Raw genomic sequence first — 12,854 nt, 5'->3', positions numbered from 1 at the left:
TAAATTCTGTGTTGAACACTAATTCCCACTTATATTCATTTTGCGCATACAGTTTACAGTGGTCAGTCTCACTCTCGGTTCACTGGTCAGTTTACCTAAATCTAGAAGTAGCTGTTTTGCATTTAACTCTTTCAAACACAACATTGAAACTCAATCATTTGATAATTGCAGTTAGATCCCTGTTATTGCACTGTTAGGCTATCAACTAAACCTAGCTCTTTGCTATTACTAAATCTAATATAGCATGCCCTTTAGTAATTCTAGGACATATTGTACAGAAAACTATCCTAATAACACTAAAGAAATTCACTATCTTTCTGAAATGTGCTGGTCTATTTATTCCACTCTGTATAAAAGTTAAAATCCCCAATTAAAGCCATTCTGCCTTTACTACATACTTGTCTAATCTCTGCATTTATACATTCTGCCACTTCATAGCTGCTACAAGTAGGCCTATACACAACTCCTAGTCCAGTCTTAAATCCTTTTCTATTTCTTAATTATACCCTTAAATTTCTACTGCCCACTTACCTCTCGTCCCCTCAACAACAAAACCAACATATTTATATACGCCTATAACGTATTGAAATGTCACAAGGCACATCACAGCAGCGATTATAAAACAAAACTGGACAGCAAGACACATGAGATATTAGGTCATGTGACAAAAAGCTTGGTCAAAGAGGTAGTTTTCAGGAATGTCTTAAAGGAGGAGAAGTAGAGAGACAGAGAGGTTTAGGGAAGGAATTCCAGAGCTAAGGGCCTTGAAGGTATAGCCACAAATGTTGGAGCTATTCTCATTGGAAATGCACAAGAGGCTAGCACAGGGATGCACAGATATCTTGAAGGACTATGGGGCTGGGGGAGATTACAGAGATAGGGAGGAAAGAGACCATGGAGGGACTTGAAAGCAAAGATATTATCATTGAAGTGATTTAATCCTTAATTATTAATGCTACTTCTTCCCCTCTACCATTTCCCTATCTTTCCTGTAGGTTGTATAACATGATATATTTAGTTCTGGTCCTGACTGTTTTGCAGCCATGTCTCATACGAGCATATGAAATATTGAGCGGAAGTAGGCCATTGAGTCTACTCCGCTATTCAATAAGATCATGGCTGATTTGTTTGTATTTTGAATTCCATATTCTCATTTACCCCCGATAACCTTTGATTCCGTTGTGTAACAAAAATCTATCTACCTCTGCCTTAAAAATACTCAATAACCCCTCCTCAGACACTTTCGGAGGCAGAGAGTTCCAAAGTCGCACAACCCTCTGAGAGAAAAACTTTCTCCTCATCTCTGTCCTAAAAGGGTGACCCAAAATTTTAAAACAATGCTCCCTAGTTCTGGACTAACCCACATCTACCTTGTCAACACTGTTCAGGATCTTATAATCTTCAATCAAATCACGCCTCACTCTTCTAAATTCCAGTGGAAACAAGCCCAGTCTGTCTAACCTTTCCTCATAAGACAACCCACTCATTCCAGGTATCAATCTAGTAAACCTCCTCTGAACTGCCTCCAACACATTTACATCCTTCCTTAAATAAGGAGACCAAAACTGCACACAGTATTCGAGGTGCGGTCTCACCAATCCCTGTATAACTGAAGCATAACATCCTTACTTTAATGTTCAATCCCTCTCGTAATGAAGGATAGCATTCCACTAGCCTTCTTAATGACTTGCTGTACCTGCATTCTAAGCTTTTGTGACTCATGCACTAGAACACATAGATCCCTCTGCACCTTGGAATTCTGCAGTTGTTCTCCGTTTAAGTAATGCTTTGCTTTTTTATTCTTCCTGTCAAGGTGAACAGCTTCACATTTTCCTACACAATACTCTACCTGCCAGATTTTTGTCCACTCACTCAACCTATCTATATCTGATATCTGTCTCGATGATGGCTAGCATGTCATACCCTCTAAGTTGAACTCACGTCTGAAATTCAATGAATTTGTTGCTTGTACTCTGTGTATTTGTGTAAACACCTGGGACACAAACCTGGACCCTGACCTGTTCTAATGTTTTACTTACATGTTTGTCTTTCTTTCACAATATCTTAAATGTTTTCTAACAACTCGACTTCAAGTCAGACATTGTGTACAAAGAGTCAGTTTGTTCCGTTTTTATTGATGATCCACGACATTCACACTGCAATGTTAACCACTGTGGCATTAGCACTAAACACTGGTATTCAGTGAGTCGATGTCAAGTCATGAATGATCTTGAGCCCTCTTACATGATTTAGTGTTGTGCACTTTGCCACTTTGCCAGCTGATGTCAATGATCTAACTATTCATAACAAAGATTTAATGGTGAGATAATAGCTGGGAGATGAGGAAATCACAAAGGTTAGTAGAAATGTCCAACGTCATTCATTTCAGGCCATTGAGTCAATCTTTCATAGAAAGCTACATTCAAAATGGAAGGATGGCTGAGTAAATTCTAAACCAAATCTAAATTGTTTTCTGGATTATGTAGTTAAAAATACATTGAATTATATAGTGTTTACAGCACAGAAACAGTCCATTTGGACCAACTGGTCCATACTGGTCCCTTCCCATCGCTCTCCATCTCACCCTATCAGCGCATCATAAGTCCAACTGTGCCATCTCCATTTTTTGAGATGAAGCACTGTTTCATTCTCGGTGGAATGTCCTCTGCTTCAATGTGACCTCTTTAGCATAATTCCAAATTTGCCCAGGATCTGGAAGTTTACACAACTGTGTTAAAACAGTCCGCCTGATCGTCACCAGAGACGGCCACACAGACGTGTCTGCCATTTGGCTGCAACTTCTCAATTATAGATGACAAAGTTGACACGTTACATGTCGCATCTCAGGCACACATGCCTTCTCCCCATTAGCACAAGGCTTGAAGTGGTAGAAATTGTGTAGAAATTTGTCCGCTCACCATACTGGGCTTGGGTTTTACGTTTGATGAAAGAAGAGAATTAATTTACAAAGTCAAAGGATGGACTGGTGTGGATTGACAAGGTTATCCAACAAGCAAAGCTTTTTAATAGAACTTACCTTACCTTGGGGAGGTAAGTCTATATGAAGCTAGCTTGATAGGTAACCTCCAAGTTTTCTTTTATAACCTCTTAAGAGAAAACATGCAAATGGATTAAGAGTCAGTGCTATCTTTAGAGTTATTTGTAGTGAACAGTTGCCAATTGTTCAGAACATAACAATCATCTCTAACTAAGCCCACAGCACAATGTTCCTTTACATGACTTGCAGTTGAGAAATAATTGCTACCACTGGTCTTTTGTCAGAACTGAATCGTCCATCATCAAGCTGGACCGTTCACACTTTCTTCTCTCTCCACAGATGCTGCCAGACCTGCTGAGTATTTCCAGCATTTCCTGCTCTTATTTTGCGCACTTTTGACAAAAGCCGACAGCTTTTTGGCAATTTCATTTCTGCCTTTGCTTGCATTGACCTGCTTTTAAATTCTGTCCTTTGTTCCAATATTGCAAAAATGGTTTAAAGCAAAGAATACCCCAGTGAAGATAAGGGATTTCGAGGTGAATTTAATATTCATGCACGTTGGCAAAAAAAGGGGGAACGAGGAGAAAGCTATAATGATCTGGAAGGCGCTGCCTGAAAGGGCGGTGGAAGCAGATTCAATAATAACTTTCAAAAGGGAATTGGATAAAAATGTGAAGGGGATAAAACTGAAGGTTGATGGGGAAGAGCAGGGAGCTGAGGGGTTAACGAGATAGCTCTTCCAAAGAGCTGGCACAGGCATGATGGGCTGAATGGCCTCCCTCTGTGCTGTAATGTTCTGTGATGCTCTAATTGTTAACAATGCTTATCTTTTCCTCTGCAAGTTTGGCCATCGTGACTCAGCCTCTGGGTATGAGAGAGATTTACTGCAGCCACTCAGTATGAGACGCTCTTGGATGGAGATCTGCTCTGCAACATGCTCCACTCAGTGGAGAACTGTCTTTCCCACGTGGCTGAGAATTTACCACACGGAGAGTCACGATTCACACGCTATTAATGTTGGACAAAGTGTACCACCAGGAATATGATATTTGTCCACATTATCAAATCTGTGCAATGAAATTCATCCAGTAAAATTCAGGTGATGTGAAGGAACATACACTGAAAGACAACATTAAGCCATGGCTTTCAAATATTAACATGATTTGCTATGAAAAGCATGACCTACTGGTTCACCTAGAGGCCCAGGGAGTCCAATTACACCACTGTCGTCTCCTGGATAACCCTGTGAGTGAAGGAAAGGGACATAGACTGTGATTGACAACAAGCAATAGTAAATCATAACAGGCAAATAGGATCGATGTTCTTTATCTTTAAATTTCTGCGACGTTACTCTTGTCTTAACTGAAAACAATGGGATAAGTTGGTAATAGCCCCATAAGATGTAGGAGCAGAAGTAGGCCATTTGGCCCATCGATACTGATCTGCTATTCAATGAGATCATGGCTGATCTGATAATTCTCAACTCCACTTTCCTGCCTTTTCCCCATAACCCTTGATCCCCTTACTGAGTAAAAATCTGTCTATCTCAACCGTGAATGTACTTAATGACCCAACTTCTACAGCTCTCTGTGGTAAAGAATTCCACAGATTCACTACCCTCTGAGAGAAGAAATTCCTCCCCATCCTCTGTCTTAAATGGGCGACCCCTTACTCTGAGATTATGCCCTCTGGTCCTAGACTCTCCCACAAGGGGAAACAGCCTCTCAACATCGACCCTGTCAAGCCCCAATCAGTTCATAATGCACAGTGTAAGCAGGTGCAAATACAAACTCTGCGAGACCTTTGCACTCCCCCAATTCTGGTCTCTTGTGCATCACCTTCACTCCACCAATGGCAGCTGTGTCTTCAGCTGCTTGGGCCCTAAACATGAGGAATCCCTAACTAAAACCCTCCAGCTCTCCGGAACTCTCTCTTCTCCTTTAAGACGTCCTCAAAACCTACCTGTCTCACCCAGCTTTTGGCCCACTGCCCTCGTATCTCCTTACAAGATGCGCCTGTCAAATTTTGTTTGATTTACGCTCCTGTGAAGCATCATGGGATGTTTTACAGGGTAAAGGTGCTATGTAAATGTAAGTTATTGTTGCTCTAGTTTCGGAAATCAAAGCCAAAGTATTTTACTCAGCAGTTTTAATTTTTGAGCTCGAGTTCCTAATTTTGGTAATTTTTATTTTACCCTAGAAATGCTTTCAAAAAGTACAAACGTTCAGCAGTTGGGACATGACATAACATCACTGCCCGCTGACACATAACTAAAGGTTTACCTTTCCTCCCTTAGGTCCTGGGGGTCCTTGAGGTCCTTGTGGCCCTTGATGACCCTGAAAGAAGAAAGCATTGTCCATTTTTCAGCAGTCATAATAAGTTTGAGAGGGTTCCCATGACCCAGGTCAAACGCAATCCAAGCATCCATAATGACCCTAGGCAGAGACAGAATAAGGTGAAGATTGACATTGAACTGACCCGCTGAATTCCTCCGGGCGAGAGTTGGGCCTGTTTAAGCTGGTGCAGAGGTCGCCTTCTACAGGAAGGAGGTACAACAAGGAGTTGTCAAACTCAGAGTGATCTCCCAGGTTAGTTTTGATAATCTTGGTGGTGACGTGGTGGGGTTGGAGAGGGTGCAGAGGAGATTTAACAGGGCGTTACCAGGGACAAGGGACTTCAACGACGAGGGGAGGTTGAAAAAGTTAGGACTGTTCTCGAGAGGTTTCCAACATGAAGAGAGGTTTTGATAGAGTATGTAAAGAAAAATTGTTGCCATTGGCAAATGTGTCAAAGGTCTTAGATTTAAAATCATTGGAGAATGGTGATTTTTTTTTTCACTCACACAGTCGTTGGGATTGGGAACACTCTACCTGCAAAGATGACAGAAGCTGATTCCATAAATAATTTTAAAAGGGAGTTGGGCAGGTTTTTGAGGATGAGGAATTTGCAGAGTAATGGACAAAAAATTGGGGAATGGGACTAAGTATGAGGGGAGACAGTAGTGTAGTGGTAATGGACTAGTAATCCAGACACCCAGGGTAATGCTTTGGAAACATGAATTCTCTTCCCCAGGCAGCAGAGGAGGATGGGTCATTGAATATATTCAAGGCTGAATTAGACAGACTTTTGATAGGCAAGGGAGTCAAGGGTTATGGGGGGGCAGACAGGAAAGTGGAGTCAAGGTGACAAGCAGATCAGCCATGATCTTATCAAATGGTGGAGCAGGTTCGAGGGGTCAAATGGCCTACACCTGCTCCTAATTCCTAGGTTCCTATGAGTGCTCTGTCAAAGAGCCAACATTGTCAGGATGGGTCGAATGGCCTCCTTCTGTGAGGTAAGTTTCCATGATCACAAATTTTTCCTGCCAAATAGGCCTGTATTTTTTCCCCCCAAATTTTCAACTCTCCCGGGAGATAACGAAGTTCTAGGCGGGATGAAGAGTGTGGCCGAGATTTTCTGTGTCCGCTGGTGTCGGGTGTGGTCAGTGATGTGAGCGGACAATATGGCGTGAAGGCCAAAAATTGGTTTCACGACATCCGTCCGCTCTGCCCGCTGATGGCAGCCGTGTTCCCCACTATCGGACATCGGGGACCTCGTGGTAATATCATTATAAGGCCAGCCCATCGGACTCAACCCCCCCCACAGGATCGTCCACCCACATCGGCGGGATAACACTCTGACGTGTTTCACAACAGGATATATAAGGTGTGCACCTGGTGAGCTGCACTTCCCTCGGGCTTTCGAGGTTTATTTGTCTACCTTGCTTCGGGCAGCACTCACAGTCTCAGTGCCAGGCTCCACAGGCAGCACCACATCCCTGTTAGGGAGGCTCACGGGCAGGTCTCTACCCACCAGACCAGCCACATGTGGGCGGCTTTTCAACAGCTGCAGGGCGAGGTTTTGCTTGGGGAAGAGGAAGAAGTGGTCTTAGGCAAGGGAAGAGGCTGCTGGGTGAGGGCTGTACTGGGGAAGGAGGGTGTGTGTAGGGGGGCACATGTTGATCTGTGCAAGTGGCTTCAAGATGGTGAGAGCTGAGGAGGCAGTCTCCAGAGGAGATGAGGCCAGATGGAGATGTGAGGGTGTGTGTGAGAGAGTGAGTGGCGATGTCCCTTGAGCTGATAGTGAGTGAGATGCCAGTGAATGTGTGATGGGCTTGAGTGTGAGTTTAGAGCGATGAGATGGTTGCCATACCCTGGCAGCACAGATGAGGTCATTCATCCTCTATCTGCATTGAATAGCCAACATCTTCTGTGCAGCATTGGCACTGATCACCACTGCCATCGCCTACCAAGCGGGAGTGGTGATGTTGCTGCCCCTCTTGCAGCTAGAGCGGGGGTAGAGGACATCACAGTGGCCTCCACGGCATCTAAAAAGCGCTCGAGGGCTTCAGTCTTCTTGCCCTTTCGGGGCCATGTCTTCTTTGCTGCATTCCTGGGCTGGAAGCACTGAGCGCGGCTGTACCTGGTGTGGTACCTGGTGTGATGAAGCGGCGAAATGATCGCGTGGCGGGTGAATGAGAGCCTGCCCACCATGGAAACAGCGTGTATCCCGGGAATGCATAAGTAATGCGGTGGGTTTGGGACAATACGGTGTGAAAAGCCGCCATTGCGGCCGGTGGGTAAAATGTCATTTTACCCGCCCACTACCACAGTTAGCGTGAATCTGGGACGATTTTGCCCTGTGTATCTATTGTGATATACTAAAATCCTAATTGCGTGGACAGGCTAGATGCACCAGGGGGGTCTTTCCTTGTCTATTGTTGTGTGTATGAAGGATAATGTGTTCTGTACAGTACCCTCTTAGCCTTAGGAATGATACTAACTCTGTAATTTAAATAATTTGTGCTGTTCATAAGGAAAATAGCACATTCAATATGGCGATGCCACATAAATAATCTAGGACACAATTGCATTGGGAGGGGGCAGAATCTCAGGAGAAGGAATTGTTCTAAATATCAACTAGTGTGGGGTCCGGGGAGTGAAGTTGGGGGCGGTCAGCGGTTTAGTGGAAGTGAGGTCAAAAGAATAGGAGGTGTTTCTAATGGACACCATTATCTAATGATAAACTTAGAGAGGGAATGAGGAGAGATAGGAGAGAAATTAGAGAAAGGTATGAGGTCAGGGCTAGGACATTGGACTGCATACAAGTGTACAAAGAGAGCTTACAGCACAGGAACAGGCCTTTCAACCCAAAAGGTCCATGCTCGGTGTTCCACAGCCTCCCCTCACCCCTCTTCACCTCCTCCGATCATTTAGGTCCTTCTGTTCCTTTCTCCCTCATGTGATTATCTAGTTTCCCCTTAAGTGTATCTATGCTGTTCACCTCCCCCTGTGCTAGTGAGTTCCACATTCTCAGCAGCCTCTGGATGAAGAGTTTTCTCCCGAATTCCCTAGGAACCTTTTGCGAGGGAGGGTCACAGAAAAGGCCAGGGGAGCCCAGAAACAACTGGGTGCATTTTGAGGCAAGACAGGAACTGAGGGATCTGGCGAGAACTGAGAGTAGCCTTGTTGATCTGATTGTCTTACAACACACTCCTGTAGACCTCCGCCTGCTTCTGCTGGTCTGCGTAGAGTGATATTTATGAGCACTGGGCTTTAGAGAAAGTTTGGCTGGACGGACAGGGGGAAGGGAGGGATGAGGCAGAGAAAGCTGAACAAATGGTCTCAATTTTAGTGAGCAGGAAGCCCATGAGTCTCTTGCACTTTTTTATGGAGGTGAGGGTGGAGGGGACAGGGGACAAGCATTCATGACGGCAGAGTTTATGCTAATCTTTGCAATCCAGGATGATCCTGACACAGTGAATAGTTTTAACAGAGGATAGCGGGAGACTGCTCATGTCAGACCTGGTGCTGAATGCCTAAAGCAGCTTGTGCGCTATAAATGCCATTAAGCAACATCCACTTGTGCCCCTGTTGAATGCCCCACGGCTTTCACAACTTGTTCTGCTTTAAAAACCTGACTGCGGTGTCAAACGTTAGCTAAACTAACAAAGAGGCGAATCCACCAGCCTAACTTGGCAATGATCTTGGTTGAGTGTCAATAAATAGAGTTGTCACAGGAGCAGTGAGTGTGTCATTGGCCTGGATTTTCCGGTGGGAACCGTCGCGGGTGGGAAAGGAAAATTTGGAGGGGCAACCAAAAGTCCATTGACTTTCATCGGGACCAGGAAATCTCGCCCAATGTTTTTGGAGAATAATCCATAAACCCTGTCTAAAGAAACATTTTGGCGAGGGTGGGGCTGTAAAATGTGGCGAGCCATTCAAATGTCCATTGACTTCGGCCGGACCGTAAAATCCCGCTGGCGCAAAACTCTGCCCATCGTATCTTACAACACGGGAGGCCATTTGGCCCATTGAGACTGTACCAACTCTTTCGAACAGCAATCCTGTTAGTCCCTTTCCCCCCAGCTATTTCCCTCTCTCCCTGCAAATGTATCTTCTTCAAGTATTTATCCAATTCTCTTTAGAAGGCTGTTATTGAGGCTGTATCCATCGAGAGTGCACTCCAAATACTAATCACGAGTGACACTAAAAGATTTTCGTCATGTCACCTCTGGTTCTTTTGCCAGTTGCTGTAATTCGGTGCCCCCTGGTTATCAATCCTTCAGCCATTGGAAACAGTTTCCCTTTATTTACTCTACCTGAATCCTTCCTGCTTTTAAATAGGCTTTAAATATGGCTTTCTCTACATGAGGGCAGAATCTATAACCAGCCCTGCTGTTCTGTGAATTAAAAGACCAATATAAGAGCCTTGTGCGTGAGGAGCACTAAAGTGAAGTTTAGCTTTTTAACCTATACCGTCTTGTACCACAGATCCCCAGACTACCCATGAAAACTTGGCAGGAGGGATATGCAAATCTGGGGATTGGAATGGGAAGTTAATCAAAGTTGAAATGAGACTGACAGAAAATGTCTGACTACACAGCAGCTTTTAGATTCTGGAATGTATCACTCTTCTATCCTCAATGACAACAAGTACAGTTTTATTGAGTAGATATATTATTTGTTTAAAAGTATGGATGCAGTTTCTCAAAAAATGCATGGGGCTTATTCCCGTACACGTTAGCATTTGTTAATTTACTTTTCAATTCAAATTCCAGGAGTCAGACATCAGTTATCCAGCTCACCGTGTTTATCTTATCAAATCCTGTTTTCTACACAATCGGGGTAGATTTGAGTACTTTGGTGAAACTGGAAGAAAGCCAGTTCCCAGGCTTCTGGAATTCAAATCAAAAATCATTATGAGCAAACAAACGACCATAGGACCAGGCCTTTCAACCCTCCAAATCGGTGAGATCGTGGTTCATCTAGATCGCAAACTCCATCCATCCAGCTTGGCCCCACACCATTTTATACCCATGGACCAGGAAAAAAAATGATTGATGTCAGATTGAAAATTATTAATTGAGCGCGGGCATCTTTATGGGAGTGTTCCACACTGCTCCCACCCTTTGTGTGACGAAGGGTTTCCCAATTTCCCTCCCCAATGCCCTGGATTCTGATTCCAAGGCTGTGTCCCCTGCTCCGAGACTCACCCACCAGTAGAAGTTGTTTCTCTCCATCTATCCTATCAATTCCTTTCAAGATCCTTATAAACCTCGCTCAAATCACCCCTTAACCTCCTTAATTCCAGGGAATACAAGCCTCATGGATGCAATCTCTCCTCATGATTTTACCCTTGAACCCCCACCCCCTGTAACATTCTGGTGAATCTTTGCTGCACTCCTCCCAAGGGCAACTCGGTTACCTTTCCAACTGGAATAAACCTATTGGCATTCAGCCGAGATTAATGGTGGATCAGCCGAGAATAATGGCGGATCAGACGAGATTAATGGCGGATCAGCCGAGATTAATGGCGGATCAGACGAGATTAATGGCGGATCAGACGAGATTAATGGCGGGTGTTTTTAACCCTGATTGATATTCACTTACCGGATATCCCACAAGTCCTGGTTCACCCATTGGACCCATCAAGCCTAGAGGCCCCTATAAACATAGAAATCATTACTGTACGGGCAGAAAGAATTCAGATCAATATGCTATAGAAACAATTGTATTCAGGCCAATACAATTTAATGCCATTCAAAGTGTAAAACTGTTTAATTATCACTTAAAATTATTCTGGCCACTGGCAATATTAGGATAGCCATGTAACCATCAATACTTTATTCTGAAATGAAAATTTGGAAGGCTATATTTCATATAGTTCAGGTTGACAAATAATGTGAAAATATCAAGAATCAACTGTTATACTGCACTGAGCTCCCACGGGGAGAAATAGCTCCATTCTGGGTCTATGAGAGTAAATGATCCAACATTACAGTTTACTAGAATCCTACTTTATGAGTTAAGCACACTGGCTTTCCATCTGTGAATCTAAAGCCAGATTAATTACATGAAAATCTCATTATCCCTTGTGAGCCACACAATTTGGACAGACTCAGCTGAATGGCTAACAGCGCAATCCAACTGGGAGTTAGGCTATTCCACTCAAAAACTTAGATAAAGGCAAAATACTGCGGATGCTGGCAATTTGAAACAAAAACAAAAAATGCTGGAAAAATTCAGCAGGTCTCAGCTTTTGAAAAAAATCTCAGCTTTCCACAGATGCTGTTAGACCTGCTGAGTTTTTCCAGCATCTTCTGTTTTTGTTCCACTCAAAAACTTCCCAGTTTGACTGATGTAAGTCAATAGAAAATGTCAACTAGTATAATCAGAGGTGACCTGGAGAGACTTGTTTTAAAATTCCTTTCTCAGTGTTTAAGAGTCACTGGCTAGGCCAGCATCTATTGTCCATCCCTAGTTGCCCTTGAGAAGGTGGTGGTGAGCTGCCTTCTTGAACCGCTGCGGTCCATGTGGTGTAGGTACACCCACAGTGCTGTTAGGGAGGGAGTCCCAGGATTTTGACCTTGTGACAGTGAAGAAATGACGATGTAGTTCCAACTCAGGATAGTGTGTGGCTTGGAGGGGAACCTGCAGGTGGTGGTGTTTGCATGTATCTTAGAGTCAGAGGTCTACAGCACAGTAAAAGGCCCTTCAGCCCATCGAATCTGCACCGGTCAAACAAGTACCTAACTATTCTAATCCCATTTTCCAGCACTAGGCCCATAGCCTTGTATGTCATGGCATCGCAAGTGCTCATCCAAATACTTCTTAAATGTTATGAGGGTTTCTGCCTCTACCACCCATCCAGGCAGTGAGTTCCAGATTCCCAAAACCCTCTGGGTGAAAAAATTCTTCCTCACATCCCCTCTAAACCTCCTGCCCCTTACCTTAAATCTATGCCCCCTGGTTATTGATCCCTCCACCAAGGGGAAAAGTTCCTCCCTGTCTACCCTATCTATGCCCCTCATAATTTTATACAGTGGAAAGCAATTTAACAGAAGTCTCTTCCAGGTTTGGCCATTTAGACAAAATTCTAATGCTTTATGTTATAAATGTTTGGAACATTAAATATCCAGTGAAGGATGCAGAATTGGGCATAGAGTTGTTTAGTCTAAGTGGATTATGCAGCCCTTCTGCATGAAAAAGAAACATTTTTCTCCGTGTTTATTCTTGTTTATTTGAAAACAGACTTCCAAATCCCATTGCCATAGTGACTAGTGATATACAAGAAACAAATAAGCTTTATAGTTTCAATATTTCATAGAAGCAGCACAAATTACACCTTATTTATGGCAATAAGTGCCTCACGTGTAGGTCCTCTGAGCAGTACAAACGTCAAGAAAATGCTAGTTTTCCTTTGAAACAGGCATCTATCGCTAACTTGCTTTACTCAGGTTTGCTGTCTGCTTTTCCCCCTACTTCCAATCACTAGATGAAACAGTCTTTTACTTCTGAATATTGTCAACATGCCG

At 43.7% G+C, this 12,854-nt stretch overlaps 1 protein-coding gene across 1 annotated transcript in view; it reads right to left on the bottom strand.

The window, feature by feature from the left end:
- Window positions 1-12,854, bottom strand: part of col24a1 (collagen type XXIV alpha 1) — a 721,848-nt gene that overhangs the window by 54,001 nt on the left and 654,993 nt on the right. The window contains exons 39-41 of the mRNA XM_078561886.1: window positions 10,930-10,983; window positions 5,281-5,334; window positions 4,185-4,241 (exon numbers count right to left, since the gene is read on the bottom strand). Of these exons, the coding sequence (XP_078418012.1) occupies window positions 4,185-4,241; window positions 5,281-5,334; window positions 10,930-10,983 (165 nt within the window). The remainder of the gene's footprint in view (window positions 1-4,184; window positions 4,242-5,280; window positions 5,335-10,929; window positions 10,984-12,854) is intronic.

This window comes from Cetorhinus maximus, chromosome 17 (assembly GCF_964194155.1).
Source record: "Cetorhinus maximus chromosome 17, sCetMax3.hap1.1, whole genome shotgun sequence".
Classification (NCBI taxonomy): Eukaryota; Metazoa; Chordata; class Chondrichthyes; order Lamniformes; family Cetorhinidae; genus Cetorhinus; species Cetorhinus maximus.
Note: the sequence above shows the minus strand (reverse complement) of the source record. Positions and strands in the feature narration are given on the sequence as shown.